At 44.5% G+C, this 16473-nt stretch overlaps 3 protein-coding genes and 1 long non-coding RNA gene across 11 annotated transcripts in view; 2 read left to right on the forward strand and 2 right to left on the reverse strand.

The window, feature by feature from the left end:
- MYH11 (myosin heavy chain 11) overlaps positions 1–1314 on the reverse strand; it is a 56840-nt gene extending 55526 nt beyond the window's left edge. For all 3 annotated transcript variants that reach the window (XM_027743945.2, XM_027743944.2, XM_027743946.2), the window contains exon 1: positions 1246–1314. The gene's annotated coding sequence lies outside the window, so the exon portion shown is untranslated. The remainder of the gene's footprint in view (positions 1–1245) is intronic.
- A 5765-nt stretch (positions 1315–7079) lies between these two features.
- Positions 7080–11853, reverse strand: CEP20 (centrosomal protein 20). Of its 3 annotated transcripts, XM_027744005.2 has the most exons (5): positions 11771–11853; positions 11162–11359; positions 10481–10565; positions 9478–9617; positions 7080–7528 (listed from the first exon to the last, which is right to left on the reverse strand). In XM_027744005.2, exons 1-5 carry the CDS (start codon positions 11796–11798, stop codon positions 7452–7454), a joined length of 528 nt encoding a protein of 175 aa, XP_027599806.1. In that variant the 5' UTR covers positions 11799–11853; the 3' UTR covers positions 7080–7451. The 3 variants fall into 3 exon arrangements, with proteins under 3 accessions (XP_027599806.1, XP_039246144.1, XP_027599808.1); XM_039390210.1 differs by lacking the exon at positions 11771–11853 and having other exon boundaries at positions 11162–11419; XM_027744007.2 differs by lacking the exons at positions 7080–7528; positions 9478–9617 and having other exon boundaries at positions 10477–10565.
- On the forward strand, positions 11154–13804 carry LOC120325043. Its single transcript, XR_005566832.1, has 2 exons — positions 11154–11438; positions 11548–13804. It is a non-coding gene; the product is annotated as an uncharacterized LOC120325043 (long non-coding RNA).
- A 1664-nt stretch (positions 13805–15468) lies between these two features.
- ABCC1 (ATP binding cassette subfamily C member 1) overlaps positions 15469–16473 on the forward strand; it is a 50090-nt gene continuing 49085 nt past the window's right edge. For all 4 annotated transcript variants that reach the window (XM_027743996.2, XM_027743998.2, XM_027743999.2 and 1 more), the window contains exon 1: positions 15469–15573. In XM_027743996.2, the coding sequence (XP_027599797.1) occupies positions 15526–15573 (48 nt within the window). In that variant the 5' untranslated portion in view covers positions 15469–15525. The remainder of the gene's footprint in view (positions 15574–16473) is intronic.

The following is a 16473-nucleotide window of genomic DNA, read 5'->3' on the forward strand; positions in this document are numbered from 1 at the left end:
TTTACATCTAAGCAAACGCAGCCAGAGCAGTATCGGGTACTGAGCTGAAGTGACTACTTGGCCAGAGCTTTGCTCCTGGGGCGTTCACAGGTTCATACTCTGCCTTAGTGGCTTGAGGGAAGGGTGAACTTTGGGAGTTCAGCAAGTCAGTCAATCCAGACAGTCTTGCTGCAAGCTGCTGTCAGGGCAAAGCTTGGAGTGAAGCAGAAGGTGGCCTCATTTTTGAACAAATGTATTTTAGAAAGGATTTTACTAGGATGTACTTATTGGACAATAATGACAAACCTTCTGATATCCCTTATATTTAAAATATTTCATTGCTTCTTAATTATTAAAACATATATGCCTTTCACACATATATCAACATTTTTATACATGGGCATGCATACATACACACAAACATGTATGTGTATGTGGGAAAGAAGCCAGTGGAGCTCCGGGATGACACTGAAGCTGCTTTCTGTACTGCCATCTACTGTCGTCTTAATTTACTTATGGGATTTTGTTAGAAGTTTGTTGCTTTATTTTCCCTTTAAAAAAAGGCATGCCATCTTTGAAATTAATGTAGCTCAGTGAATTATCAGCTTAGTTTTGCTTAACATTTATTCTCAGCATATTAAAAACAAGTATATGTAATGCTGGGGCATTTATGTAAAAATGTTTCCATTTCTTAGTCTAATTTTTAAGCATTTTTCCTGTTTAAAGAACAAGTTACTGACAAACTGATTATTTAATTTGGTTCCAATTTCTTTTAACACTCCTTTATGAGGACTGAAAGGTTAGAAATACTTAAAGAAGATCAGCAGTTCAGGCTACCAGGTATTTTCATTACATGTGATGGTTAATTGCAGCAGGTACCTGTGACCATCCTCACTGCCCTGCACCTTCAGGGCTGCATTGCCACGGGCTCAGCCAGTGCCTGCAACTCGTGCCTGCAGCCAGTGCCTTTTTGGGCTCAACCCAGCAATAGCAGTGTTAAAAGTGCCTAAAAAGCAGGCTGGAACATCTGTGCTTTCAAACATGCACCGTCTCTCATGCAGTTTAACTTGAACCCCACCAGTGATACACAAATCAGGATAAACCGTTTGATGGGTCTGTTCCCACTTCCAGTCTTATCTGCAGGTTATTTCTCTGAATGTGTTTGCAAAGTAGTGTAAGAGTTAACTTGCCAGACCGCCCCATCCCAAAGCTCCTGAGCCCCCAGCCCGGTGCCCTGCGGGGACCTGCACCCCCTGTGGTACTTACAGGTGTCCAATTAGGGGAGCAGAGTGAGTTGGAGAGTCGGAACCTGTACAGCCACCAGCCGGGACAGCCCAAGTCCTCGCTGCCTTTGCAGCCTCCCTATATAGAGGAGGAGAATCTTGTCAGTGGGGAGGGGCCCTGGAAACCACGTCCTGCTGGAAAATCCTCTTGGTACCTGGCTTAAAAAAGGCAGCTTGAGCCAAGGACCTCACTCCCAGCAGGGCCTAACCCTGGGCTGCTGCCCCTGCCCTGAGCTGCTTTTTAGGGAAGCAGGCTGGTTCTGGCTTTTGAAAAGGTATGAAAAGGGTGCCTCTAATTGGAAAGGGGTGTTCCTAACTGAAATGGGTGCCCCTAACTCACAAGTTCAGAGGTTTTGCTTTTCCCTAGGGTGAAACTGTTTGACCAAGCACATGGACCTTTAACTCCTTCCTGCCTTGGCAGCATCATTGCCCCTCATGGCCCTCTGCCTACAAGGGCAAAGGGCAGGTCACGGTCCTGCGTGGCACAGGATGTTTCCCACCCACCATCAGTGAATTTTCTTGGAGCTAAGATAGGTCTCTGAGTTCAGGAGTTGCTTGGGCAAAGAGGGTTATTCTTAATACAGCAGGGGTGTGTGGGTGGAGGTTGCTCTGGGTCTCCCTGTGTTTATGTGACATTTGGAGCCTAGGGCTGGTTTAAACCTCCTTTGCCCCTGGGAAGCAAGAGTTGTTTCCCACCTCTCCAGCAGATTTTGCAAAGTTTCTTTTGCCATCCAGTGTGCAGCTCAGTTCTTGAGAAAGGACTCTAAATACTTTTTCATGTATAAGAAATACCTCTCTCTCTCCATAAAAGGTAGAAGAAAAGAGATAAATAGCTGGTGTGAACTGTCCCCAGGATGCAGTGGAATGAACAGGCAGCAGGCACCATGTGCTGGGGGAAGAGGAGGACAGGGAACTGGGGACTAGATCTTCAGAGGTTAGGGAATGATCTGTTCCTCATCAAACCTTCCTCACACCCCTATAAACTTTCACTCCCCAGCTGTCCCCCCTCCTTCTCCCACTAGTAGTCAACAGCCTTGTGCAGTAGGACCTGTGGATGGAGACATCCCAAAAAGGGAAAGCTAGGATCCTCTAGGAATTCCCATCAACGTGCCAAATAGAAAATACCGAAACAACCCCCTCTCAGCAACAGACTAAATATGGTGTATACCCAAAGGATCAGAGCACCGGCCTGAGTGAAATTATTTCTCTTGACATCAACAGCCCTGTCCTCTCTGGAAAATACACTCTCCTGGGGAAGATGGATGAGGCTCATATTGGTCTCATCATCCTAAGAAAATACCTATGAGGGGAGGATGGGCTGAAAAGCCCTGCTGTCACTTGGTCAGGAACTTGCAGGTGTGATTGACCTGTACTAGAGCCCCTTCTTCTGGCTCTAGTAAGTGGTAAAAAAATTTGGGCAAAGAGGAGAGAGGGGAAAAAGCACTGCAGGGGTTTCTTCCCTGCAACATTTCAGAAACATCAGGTACAGGCTTGTGTTCAGGCCTTGGCCTGGAGGAGACCAGGTTTGCCAGTGGTGGCACAGTCCCAGGGGTTGGGGTCTGTCCTGCCAGCTGGAGGGTCGCTGTCTGTGCTGGTGCGGGGCGGCCACGCGGGGCCTTCCCAGGACCCAAAAGGCAGCAGTGTCATATCAGAGTCGTGCACGTGTGACTGTTGGAGCAAAGCCAAGGGAAATGATCACCACAACATAAATCCAAGAAACTTGCCCTTGTTAGCAGAAAGTTCCTCACAGGGTAGTTCACCCTATTTTTTTCCCCCCGTAGTTTCTCGGTTGCAAACTTAGCTTTTAAATAGAAAAAAAGATGAAACGCAAGGGGAGCCTCTGAAAAGTATGATCATTTTGAGATTCATCAAAGTTACCCTAAGAAGTTCCTTTTAAATGCATGCAGCTGTTTCACGAAACCAGACACATTATAATAGTAGCTTAAAAAGGAGTGGAAATTATTCCGGCTGGTCTGCAAACCGCTGCCTGTGCACACGCAGGCTTGCTGCCCGAGCAGGGTGTTTAACAGCGGCAGTGGTGGAGGGTGATATATGATGTGACATTAAAGGGAGCTGGAAAGTCTGAAAAAATATTACTGTTGGGACTGAAACAGTTGCAGTCTCGAGCTGTGTGGGGTAGAAACTGATAAGTATAAGCATGGTTTCCAACCTTCACTTATAAGTTAATGTAAGAATATACTAATTTAATAGCCTGGCTGGGGTTTCCTGAATGTCGTGCTTTGTTTTTTTTTTTAAAACCAAAGTTGCCTCAAAAAGAAAGCTGGGGATTCCCAGTGGACAATGACTTTACAACAACAACAACAACAGCTTTATTTAAACCCTCTTGATTTGTTTATTTATTTGTTTTAATTAATTTTCTGGAAAAAATATTGAGCAGCCTGTCCTTAAATATTTCCTTGCTGAATTTACACTATAAATATTGTACTTGTAAAAAAAAAAAAGTGTACCCCAGAAGGAAAGAAATGAACTTTCAGCTGCTTTAGTGTGGTGTAACCTGAACACAGCAGAGGGGGAAAAAAGAAAAGCGAGATTGTGATGTTAATTTGTTAAATAATGTGTCAGGTAAGCAATTTTTTTTGTTTGTTTCAAAATAATTTTACTTAAGTTTTACCAACCACATTTCTCTAAGCTGACAAATGTAATAGGAAGTGATGAGTGCACCTGTGAGTTACCACCTGTGTCAAGCTGTGCCCTTGCAACAGGAGGGACAGTGTTTGTCCAACTTAGAACAATTAATCATGACAACAGTCTGATGAGGTAAAATACTCGCCAACTGCTTAATGTTAAGCTTTGTGCTTAACGCTGGCTGCAGGTCGAGTGAAGTGTGTGGAGAGCACGGGTCAGTTTGAATCAGCTGGGCACCAGCTGCTGCTGAAAGGGTGTCTTTGCAAGCGTGAACAAATAGTTTGAGTTTCTCTTCCTAAACGTAATTACCAGTGATAATCACTGCTCCGGAAAACTGATCAACTGACACCGAGCCCGGGCTCGATACGAGGGGCGCTCAGGAAGGAAAACGTAACCGAGTCCTCGGAGCTGCTGATAAAGCTTCGGAAAAAGCCTCCCCTGTGCATGACAGAAACTCAAACCTCTGAAGCAGCACGGGTGCTGTGGAGTCTAGAGACATAGTCTGCTCTCATTCTAGGGGAAAGCAAAAATTGGGTTTTAAAGAATTTTTTATTTTTAAAACTTGTGGGTTCAGTTCTTCCGAAGTATTTTCCAGATCTGATATCCACCGCAAACTTCACTGGCTCCTTGTCACCTTCACTTGTGATAACGAGCTTAGACAACGAACAGCAGCCTCTTTTAACGTAAATCCCTCCATAATCTCTTGGTTAATGTTCTATCTCCAACAAATTCAGAAGTGCATTTTGCTCATTAAAGCCCCTAAACTTCTACATGCTTATAACCTTTTTTTCGTTTTCTGATGTCAGTAGAAAGAATAAGGGCAGTTAATTCAAGACATCCCAGGCTGTAATTAAGCTAGGTGGTGCTTCTGAAATTCTTTGAGAAAATAATTTTTCTGTATGCTCACCCAGGTGGCAATTTCTTCTAAACCCTGAACTTGTAACTCTAGGATTGCGAATTATGTCCATCTAAATATTGATCTTGCTTACCTTAAAATTTTAAGGAATAAGTGCAACCATAGCTTTGCAATTCCTCTTCACCCAGTAACAAGGCAGGCAGTCTGACATTCATTCCTAAGACTCACTATATGTCAGTATCTTGAAAGATGCTCTGATACTTCATGTACTGTCAAGATAAATGTTAGACCATTAATAATAATGTGATTAGATGAGTATATTTTCATAGACCTGTTTCAAAGCTTTGTTGTACAAATAAATATCACTGGAAATACACTTTAATTTGATTTTATTACTTGTACAATGACTATACTTTGAAACGAGAGATTGTTTCAAAACCCCAAATCTGGACTGTGAGGGTATTGGAGAATTAGATGAAATGCATGTTGCACCAAGAGCAAACAGGCCAGTTTCCACTCGCTGTCCCAGTGCAGTGTCTGGACAATGGGCTGAATCTCCCCAAGAAAATAGTCCCAATTCCCTCTGTTTTAAACATATTTCTTCTCTGATTTCAGGCATACACCTTTACCTCAAGCTCAGTGAATGACACCTTTGTAACAGCCTCTGCTTTCTGGACTGTGGAGACCAGGAGCCTGCTGAGCTGTCTGCTTGGGAAAGGGCAAGTACCAAACATCCCTTTGCCTTCTTCAACCAGGGCAAAAATTGTATTCCATTTCTACCACTAAAAATCCATTTCCCAGGGAGCTCCATGGCACCTGGGCAGCATCTGAATGATCTATGGTGGGAAGACAGAAAGCAGAGGCAGTGGCTTTGGTTACACTGAAACATTTGCATAGCATAGAAGGTTAGGGATTCTGTGTTTCCCAGAGTGGTTTTTTTTTTGCCCTTGAGAAGACAATTCAGAATCCAAATTATACATAACAATTTGGAGAAACAGAGGTCTAGCATTTAACCCCTGGAAAACCAAAGTAAAAATTCAGGGATTTCTGTGGCCAGAGCAATCATTTCTGCATTGTTCAGAAATTCATTTTTGCAACTTTCCATAGAGGCGCTTCCAGCTCATTCCAAAATGAAGGTGACTCACAAATAACGCCTTAGGAGATCTATTTGATACTATATTTTAGATAAAGAAATTAAGGGAGAGATCAGTGATTGTGAATATTTGCATTAGTGTGGCAGGCAAGACCCAAGAAACGAGGCAGAATCCCATGGAGTAGCTTTTACAGGGATGGCTCTTCAGCCCAGGAGCTGAACCTGAAGGAGGTGCAAGCTCAGAGCAAACACTGAGGCACAGACCCAGTGTTCAACTGCCATTGATGCAAAGCTACAGGAGACTTACAGATGGGTTTGTTTGAGGTTGATTTCCAAACACGTCCTCCCCTTCTGGCAGCAGTCCTGAGACACTCACAAATGAGCAAAGGGAGAGCTAGGGGCACTGCCAGTCACAGCAGGGAGATGAGCTCACTGCTGAGGCTTCAAATGGAGAAATGCAGCCTCTCCCTTCAACTCGTAACTTCTCTGCAGTTTCAGAGCACAGATGAGCCTCCTGGCAGAAATAAAAATACACCTGCAATGCTAACTGGGTCAAATCAAGACAAAGGCAAAACTTCACAGTGTGTACAACTCAGGGTCCTTCCAAATTCACAAACTGCACGTTCTCTTCTTCTCTTTTTCCCCCCTATTCGCTGTACCATTTATGTAACGATTAAGGTTTTTAGGAACCTTACCCTAGAAATTTATTTATATGAAATTCCTCTCAGTACCACTGGAAACATTTAACATTGATACATTTTGTTAAAATGAGTAGTGAAAAAAAATAGCTGACCTGTTATTTTTATGTACTCCTCTAAGTTTGGCTTCTAAAATAAATTTCAAAACATGTAAATACCTCAGCTAAAAAAGAGCTCTGGGAATCAGTAATCTATTATAAACTTTATTTTTAGCTTTGCCTGACTTTGAGTTTCATGTTGTTTGGGAAAAAAACCCAGAAATTCCTTCCCCTCCCATATACCCAGTGTTAGACCATACAATTTTTAGCAACTCCAGATGGAAAAAAACTTACCCTCACTTGTTTGGTGGCATTAAGATAAATATAGTCCTCGCTTCCGGAGAATTAAAAACAACTATCCCTCTAAAGGACTTTAATTTTCGATTAAAATTTATTTTCCCTGACTTATCTGAAATTAACAGCTTCTCCTTTTCAAAAAGATGATTAGAAGGTTTACTTTGAACACTCTCAAAATACCACGCAGAATAAAATTGAAAAATTTTATTAAGAAACACAGGAAAAACACACAAAGACATAACATAGTAAAGAAAGTGCAGAAATGGTAAGTTACTTAACAAAAATCTGTTGGATAAACCCAGTATTTTCAAGCCAAATTCTAGACACAGGATTCATTGATGTGACTTCCTATACAGTTTTCCTTCTGCCAGCACTGGAGGAGGAGAGCCTTTGCTAACATTTTTTCATTGACAGTAAGTATGACCTCGTCGTCCTTGTCTCATGGGTAGATGTTACAAGCTGAAATGGTCCCACTGGATTTGTTGGAGAAATTTATGCAAAAAGAATGTCCTAAATTAACTCTTACAGAACTTTATATGAGAAATTAGCGAATAAAAGATGTCATCTCTTTATACTTTGTAAAACAAGGGGCTCTTCGATGCTTGTGCCAGCCATCCTTCCTGGTTCTGGAATTCTGTCTGAAAATGAAACACAGACATAAATATTCTCATGCATTTGGAGACCTAAAGGTGTGTTATTTTCTATTATTATCAACTTTGATAAACAATATCAAAACCAGGCAATTTTACAAATAAATGTTTCCATGCACCTGTCTGAGATAAAAGCTTTGCATTACTCAAGATTAGACTTCAGACAACTTCCAACTCAGCTATAGTGAATGAACTGAAACAACAGAATCCACGTTTTATCAGGATCCCCAGTCTGCTGGAATAGTCATACACCTAAATAAGCAAGACAATTTCTAACATGAAGAGCAAGTTACTTGTTAAATATGATTAATCTTGAATTTGTAACTAACTGTAAACAATTGAATCTCTGTGTGAAGTTATATTGGAGTTAACAGGGCAGGGCGACCCTGCACAGAGTCACAACTTCAGAACTGACAGACAAAGTTATATTTTAAAAACAGTTCTTCTGCACACTAAGTTTGTTTTAAAAATGGAGAAATTTCTGATAGGAATCATTATTTTTCTAACAAAGAAGAAATTTATAGCAGTTTTGGTAAGGAAATTCTATTTCTTCAGCCCCCTCTTCTGGCAGAAGGGAAATAGCATTGTTTAAAAAAAGGGGGCTGGTACTTCTCTCACACTTTTTAGATGTCTATGTGATCTCAGGCCTCATATTTTTCAAATTTTTGGATACAAACCAAATAGTTGATAGTACTAACAGGACAGTACTAAATTCTCACAGTAAAAAATGAAGCAATATGCCAAGCAGACTCTGAAGGAAAAAACTAGACCAATGAACCCTTTCATCCTGTAGCTTAGGCAGTATTAATTGTAACCAATCAGAAAGCAGACCAGAAAGGGCAAATAAGATTTAGCAGTGTTTACTATAGAGCAGTGAACTCAGGGCTTAAGCTCCTGTGGTCAGTGGGATGTGAATTATGTCCTCAGAAAAGGTTTATGCCCATCTACAGAACTGACAGCTAAAGAGTTAAGAACTTTCTACAGAAATTAGGTAAGTTAGACCAGATAGGAAACAGAGATATGCCCATTATTTAATATATTTTATTGAGAATTTATGTTAAATCCTTGTATTAAATCACCAATGTAGTAAGACTGTCTTTAGCTGACCCTTTTCATATTTGTGATAGTATAAGGGAGTACAATTTGGCCAGTTTAAGGGAAATGGTGAAGCCATCTGGTGTATGACCTTTCTGATACTGAGGAGTCGTCTTTACAAACAACTGCAGAGCAGTAAATCTCTGTTTCTAAATGCATAAATGGCATTCTACCATCTACAAATTAGGACAGCACAGCTGTCCAATTTAAATGAACTTTCTGTTTTCAACAGTCCAAAAATCTTAATGGTATAAAGCTAAACAATGAGTTTTTATCCCTTCTCTCTAAAAACTAGTAAGTAGCTGTAACTACAAGGTAACAAAAGCAACACAGTACTGTGCTGGAAAATTCTATCAATTTGGCTGTCTGCAATACTTTAAAAAGTCTGCTTTTAAATAAAATACACTCCCATATAGCAGAGAAAGTTCTACTGCTGACACATTTGAAGGCCAGTCCAGCACTTCCAAGGGCAACAGGATTTGTATGCTGTGTGTCTTGTGCCACTGGGACATGGGCAGGGAGAAGGGGGATGGAGAGCTGGGGTAAGGTGGTCACTTGTTTAAACAAAGGCACAGGTAGTTTTAGGAATCATGGATGGGTTTTTCTTGAGCTGGATAAAGCAGGAACTTTGTTTAATGAATCCATGAGCAACGTGTATGGTCAAGTATAAACACTGTTCTGCTGAAGACTTTTCTTACAAAAAGGTGTCAGTTCAAAGCATTCCTCACACAGAGAAGGAGATACACTGTGTCCATCTGCATGTTTATGCTGCTCTATGCATATGTATGGTATAGGAAATCTAGTCACAAAGAAAGTTTCTGCAAAAATGACACTGCACCCACCTTTTTGATTTCTCTCAGCAGGTGGTTTGATAAGATTCTGCTTTGGATAATTCAGCAAAGACCCTTTTGGAAAGGTATTGTGTGTACTTTCTTCTTTACCACCATGTAAGAAATGAGAGATAATTCCATACAGGAGAGGTCTGTTTAAGAGAGAAATTACAAAGTAGTCTATATAGAGGCTATAAATACTGAGAATTAAAAATACACCCTTTCCTTGGAACTTCTTAGACCATAATACTTACTTCTAGAATATGTACAGATGTCTTTATAATGATATAAAATACATTATGCCAAGTATCAATACATAAATAAGTACAGACCTAAGCTCACTCTGAACACCAACACTCCCCCAAAAAGCTTGGAATAGGAGATGCTCTGCACTGAACTGCAGATCCCCTGGTAGGTGAAGAACCAGAGTTTGCTTAGCACAAGAACACACCCGCATTCTCTCCTTTGTGGATCAGAAGGATCCACACAGTCATGAAGGATCAGATTTTGGTGGGCTATACAGCAGTCCACCACTGCACACCCCAAACTTGGTCCTTCCTAAGCACCTGACAGACGGGACAGCACAAACTACAGAGACTGCTGAACATGCTTAAACCTGCTTCTGCCCTCAGCTCATTGATGCCCTTGTATCAGAGCACTGTGAATTTTATATCTAATCTCACAGTAAAATAATCTTTTTATTGCTCTACAAAGCAGCTCGCTGATATGCAAAGAACATATCTGTTTCCTGTAGCAAACAGACTGTGCTGGTAAAAGACTTGGTGTGCAAGGACTCTATCTGGAGAATGCCACGGTGTTGGCAGGATTAAATGGTAGTTTGGAGCATGTTTGAAAATGGCCCCATGTTTGCCATGAATCCAGCATGTTAGAGCCAGGTGTGTGATCTAGTCACATTTCAATTGGTGAGAACATTTATATGTGATTTGTAATAACGCTAAAGAGAAAAATATACTGATATACAGAATATACAGCGCATTTTAAAAATCCTCCTTACACTGATTTTCCACTTGCGTCTTCGACTACATTCAGCTCTTTGGCAAGAAACTGTCTATCCAAGGGCACTTCAGGCTGGCCGGATTCTGGAAAAAAGATTTTCCCCAAATTCTTAAGACTGGTAAGAAAAACATCACCAATTAGCAGGAGACTTCAAAAGAGCAGGAGAGCACACACCTCCCTTTTAGACAATTAGTAACTAACAGTATATTGTAAATCCAGGGAACTCACTTATAACATTAGTGCTTCATACTCATATAATTTGCAATAGCACATTACCATTTTTATCTTCACTCTAAAAGGATCTAAGAAAAATATTAAAGAAGACTTACAGTATAAAGATAAATTAATCAGGCAAACAAGTCTTTCTCTAAAGTACTGTTATTAGATGTTTCAAGAAAAGTATTTTGTTGCAGGCTGCGAGCAGATTTTCTTGCTCTTGCATCAACTACTCTATAAACAATATAACTTAAGTGAAAGGAGCAGAGTGTAAGTTTTCTCAAAAACTAAGACTATGATTTAGCTTTATGCTGCAAGTAAAGCTGTGGAGAGGTTGTTTGCACCACATTAATTTCCAAGGGAGAACAAGATTGTGCGGCTTATTAATTCCATAGTATCAGTGGAATTACTCAAACAATGAATGACTATTATTACAGTGATGACAGGAAGTCATCCCCGGTACCTGCAGTTAGAACAGATGCTGTGTATTTGTATCTGTTATATTCCAGGTATTCACGGATCAGTTCATTGATCAGCAGGTTCTCATGGGACAGCGGCGGCCGAGGTTCGCTTTGGTCGTCCAGTGCATTGAACACTTCAGCTCTGATCCTCGCTTTGATTTCTCCAAGAGCGCCTCTTTTTTCCAGCGTGTCCTTTAAAACTATTACCATAGAAAGATCTGTTAATTCAGAGCCCAACGCATCCAAGCATAAACATAATTCCGGCGCGACAGCGATAAGGTATCTCCACCTGGGCACGTGCCGCTGCCTAACGGCTCCAGGCACGTCACAGACAAAAATTAAGCCTTCAGAGGAGTCACAAATTAATTATTTTTTTTTTTTTTTTTAGTAGTAAACACACGCTCGCTAATTTCAGAAGAGGAATAACTGGAGCAGGATGTGTTTAATGGTGAGACAGAGCGGAATACAGCCCGCTGTGCATGAGGGGGCAGTGCGCTGTGCGGGGCGAAGGGCGGCGGCCCCTTTAGCGCCAGGGGCAGCTCCGAAACCCATCGGGCCGCCAGGACCCCCGTCCTCCCTCACGGCCATCCCGGCCGCCCCCGACCCCCGACCTGCTTTGAGCTCCGCCACCGTCGCCATGGCCGCGTCGGGACCCGGATGGGGCCGGGCGGGCGCTGCGCAGGCGCGGGGATGGCGGAGCGTCCCTGAGGGGCCGGGCGGGAGTGCAGAGTGTCCTCAGGGAGCGGAGCCCCAGGAGGGTCTTCTGTTATCGGGCAAGGTCACGCTGGGATAAAGTAATAAAATAACCAGCGCCGCCTCAATGGTGCCTGCGGAGTTACCGCTTGGTGTCCTGGCTGCGGTTCAGCCCTGTGGCATGTCAAGGTTGCTGTGCTTCCCCCCCCGCCCCCCATAATTTCAAAGATTATCAAAGAGCTTTATTTAGAGAGGGGAAAAAAAAAAAGAAAATTATTTAGAAAGGAAACGTGGAGAATGAGCGAGAATTTCCCCCAGCTGTGTAGCGGAGGAGTTTTGTACCGACTCTCTGAGAGATGAACTGTTAGTTAAAAGGACTCGCCAGAGATGAGCTTCTAATTTAAAGGACTTGCCAAAATGTAACTGTATACGGCGCGTTCTGCAACTCTGAGGATCCCTGGCGTGTCTGGAGGCATGTGCGTGTGCCCCGTGTTGCTGGGATGAGTCAACAGTGTTTATTTTGTCAATGCATGAAGTATTTCCCAAAGGAAATGCAGCCGGTGTGGGTGAACGAACTGGATTTGTCATGGTCTGGACGGAGCAGCCTGCTGGGGCTTGAGGGAAAATGTGAGGCAGTAAAGCCTGAGGCTCACAAGGCTGAAGGGTGGTAGTGGTGGTGGGCTGTTGGGATTTTTCGTTTATTTGTTTGGTTTTCTACATTTCCTTTCAAAGCAAATATTTATATGATGAGCTTCCAAAGAATCTCTGGTGGGGGGCAATAAATAAAATTCGGGGAAAGAAAAGTCTTTAGAAGTACTGGTGGAGTCAATCTGTTTCCTGACCCCAGCAGTCACTGTGTCGTAGCTGTGGGTGCCTCTCCACCCTGTGCCTGCTGCCCGGATCCCCAGTGCAACTCTGGGGACAAACAGCTCCTTACATTTAACACGCAAGGCATTTTCACAGTCAAAACATGTCTCTTCGCATCCTTCCAAACTTCTCCATGCTGTTATGAGTCACTCTGCTATTACACCCGATTTCCAGTTGATAAGTTGTTGCAGTTTTCCACCCTGTATTTCCTATCCTGCTTCAGTTTGTATCCTATAAAGCAAAGTTAATGGTCCAAACCAGAATTTTGGGTGGTTCTTTTTTTTTTTTTTCTGGTTGCAAGGAAATCCCTTTTTAAACAAGATTGCAGTTTGTATTTCTTGCGTTATTATGTGTTTTAAAAGATGCTATTGTAACAATGGTTTGTGAAATCCATGTTCAGTGACTTTCTGGTACTCTGAGACCTTGGTTCTGTATCTCTGCAGGTTTGGGCTTGTGTCAGCTCTGTCTTTTCTTCTTCACGATAAATATTTTGAGTCTGCTACATTTTTCTTCTAGAGTCTTTTGCTTCCTCTCACATTAATTATTCATTGTGTATTTTGACTGCACTTTGGTTTACATTATTGTTGTTGTAGCTGTTGCTTAGAGTTTCTAAGGGAAGGAGATTGAATTAATTGGAAAGGAAATAATTTGAGGTGCAGATCCAAGTATCATTTGATGAGAAACATCACTAACCTGGTGCACAACCACTGGTGACATTGGGACAGTCTGAAGTTGAAAAAAATTATTATTTTAAACTAATTGGAAAGTTTGGATCCTGAATGTGTAACTTAAATTTTTTTAGTCTTTTAGCTTACAATAATATCTTGAGAAAAACATATGGATAAAAATGTCATTTTCTTGACCCTCCTCACTTCATGCTTATTTCCTGTCTTCTTGTTTGGAACAATACCTGCATATGATCTCTGTATCCTAAATAATTTTCTGCTGTATCATTTCAGCTGTAAGTTTATATTCTTATCTAATATAAAAGTGTAAGCTCTTAGAGGCTGTATTATCTCTAGCATTTTTCTGGTTTACTATTTTATCAATAGTGCTATTAAAAGAGAAAAGCTCTTCCAACTCAACTATGGGATAGCTTGCATTAATTGTCAGAGCTACTAGCATTTATATGTGCTGCAGAGCACCTGGAACAAAAAGAGAATTCCTATCAGCTGAGGGGCAGTAGGATAACACATGTTGGAGATTGTGATGTAACTTTTTCAAGTCATAGTGAACACTGAGACATCAAAAAACCAAGACATTTAATATGATTTAAAGATCAATGTATAGAGTACACAAAACAGGACAACAGTATTCTTCATATAAATAAAGGGAAGCATACTTCAACATTTAGCTGTTCTCTTGCAATACTATAAAGATTTTAACATGGTATAAACTAAGGTAGGGGTTAAACTGACACAAACTTGTATAGCTTCTGGCTCCTGATTTGTTTGGTTTGACTTTTCTTGATGATTCTGCTCAGTTCATCAATGCAGATGAGACTTTGGTGAGGCCTGAACTCCGGTGCTGCTGCCCCTGGATACCCCGGGAGTGAGAGAGCTGGGGGACAAGACCAGAAATGCTGCAGTCAGATAAATAATCTGGCCACCACCAGCACAGTTCTGAAACTGCAGTGAAAGTGTGCAGGTGAGTAAAGAAGCAGGCTGTGATATGTTTTTCTTATTTGTGATACCTGCTTTTTAATTACATGTTAGACAAATGAGACCTATCTCTTTCTTTGTCCGTTACCATAATTGCTCTGAAAAGAAAAAAAAAATTAAATTGAGAGGTTCTTTATGTAACTCATGTGATTAAAGCTTTCAGATGTTACTGTAGGGTAGTATGTAACCACACTGCTCTTTGCTGCAGCATAGGATGCCATTGCTACATCTGTGCCACCACATTCCAGCTGGTCAATTCTACTACAGTAGATAGTCAGCCGAGCACTGAAGCTGTCTGTGGGTTTAACCAATGCATTTTAAGTAAGATGTGAAGAGTGCACCTTGAGACACAACCCAGTGCAACTACGTGGCAGTGCAGTTAGTTCGACTAGTATATATTTTGGTGCAAACCTGTTTGTGGATGGAGTTGGTTTGGGTCAGTTCGTGCTAATCAACTTGAACTAGTTCAGGGCTTAGAAACCAGTATAACTGGTTCACGTTGAAAAGTGAGCTGTTTGAAAGTGAGCGCAGGCTTTCGCTGTGGCCTTCCCCGAGGACGATGCCTTGGCTCAGTCCTGCGGGGCCCTGGGGTCGGCAGGGTCCCTCGGTGCCTCTGCTGGGGGGGTACGTGGGGTCCCTGTACCTGGGGGCCGGAGCGATGCCGCGTGGAGGGGGATGCCGTGATGCCCCGCCAGGGGCTGCGGTCGAGTCCGAGGGTCAGGTGTGGTGCGGCCGGGAGCCGGGAGGCTGCAGGGGGTATGAGACCCGGGCAGGCAGGGCGCAGGAGAACCGGGCAGGCAGGCGCGGCTGCGGTGCCGCAGGGGGCGGTGATTCCGCCGCGGTACGCGGGGGATGTCTGGGTTGAACAAAGGCACGTGTTGGGCTCCGGCCGAGCCTCCTGGAGCCGCCCTCCAGCCCGGCCGGGGCCGCGGGACGATGGACACCCCGCGGGGCCGGGGCCGCCCCCGTGCCGGCCGAGGCGGGGCCGCGCAGCGCGGGCGGCGGCGGCGCCGGGCTCGGCATCGGTGACGCGGAGCCAATCAGGGCCCCGCGCTGGCGCTGCCGGCCCGGCCCCGCCGCCGCCCGGGCACGGAGAGCTGCGCACGGGGAAGCGCTGCCGCGGGAGTCCGCGGACGCCTCGCCCCATGGGGATCGAGAGCTTCTGCAGCGCCGACGCCTCCGAGCCCTTCTGGGTGAGCGGCGGGACGGGGTCGCGGCGGCGGCGGCTGCCGGTGTGGGCACGGAGGGATGGCGGGGAGCAGGGCGGGACGGGGCTGGTGGCGGAGCCCGAGGGCGCTCCGGGGGAGCGGAGCCTGCGGTGCCGGCGCTGCCCTGGGGCAGAGCGGGGGCTGCGGTGCCGGAGCCCCGGCCCGGGCCGGCGGGGGGGCCGCGCCGGGGCCGGCGGGTCCCGGTCTCCGCCTGCGCGCGGTGTCCCTGTGCCCGGGTCGCGGAGGGGACACCGCCGCGCCTCGTGTGCGGGGCTTCCGGCAGGAAAATGCCTGGAGGGGGGAACCGGCGGGTGGGTGCCTGCCTGGGAGACTGGGAACGAGCTCCCGAGGGACCGGAGCAGGGCTCTGCCGGCCGCGGTACTCGGGGCCGTGCGGTAACAACAATAACGGTGTCTGGCGGCTCGGGAGCGGGGTGCGCTGGGGAGGAGGCCACGGACACGCTTTCTGCAGGCTGGCAGCTCTGTCGCGTGTTTGCACAGCAGTGTTTCCGCTGTTCCTCAGCGGAGAGCGGGTGAGCGCAGGTGCTGTGGGTGAAGTGGAACCAGCTGTGCACAGGTGAGCGGTGTGGGGACGCTGCAGTTGGGTCCTGCTCAGCCGAGGCACGGGGGTTGTGCACGGGCACGCAGGTGCTGCAGCAGCGAGGCACCTGGGGGTGAAAATCCATCCCGGGAAGAAACAAGTTATACGGAGAAGGAGGTTGTGTGGAGGAAGGGAGGAGAGAGAGCTGGAAGTCTAAGGAAGAAAACGTGGGGAGAGAGCTACTGAAGGCAGTATAGGGGGGATAGGAAAACGTGAAAAGAACTACTTGTGTATTCATCAGATATTTGCCAAATGGTATTGAGCTAATGAGCTGCCTTACTAGTT

Source organism: Pipra filicauda, unplaced genomic scaffold (genome assembly GCF_003945595.2).
Source record: "Pipra filicauda isolate LSUMZ 115617 unplaced genomic scaffold, ASM394559v2 scaffold127_size2900866_pilon, whole genome shotgun sequence".
Lineage (NCBI taxonomy): Eukaryota > Metazoa > Chordata > Aves > Passeriformes > Pipridae > Pipra > Pipra filicauda.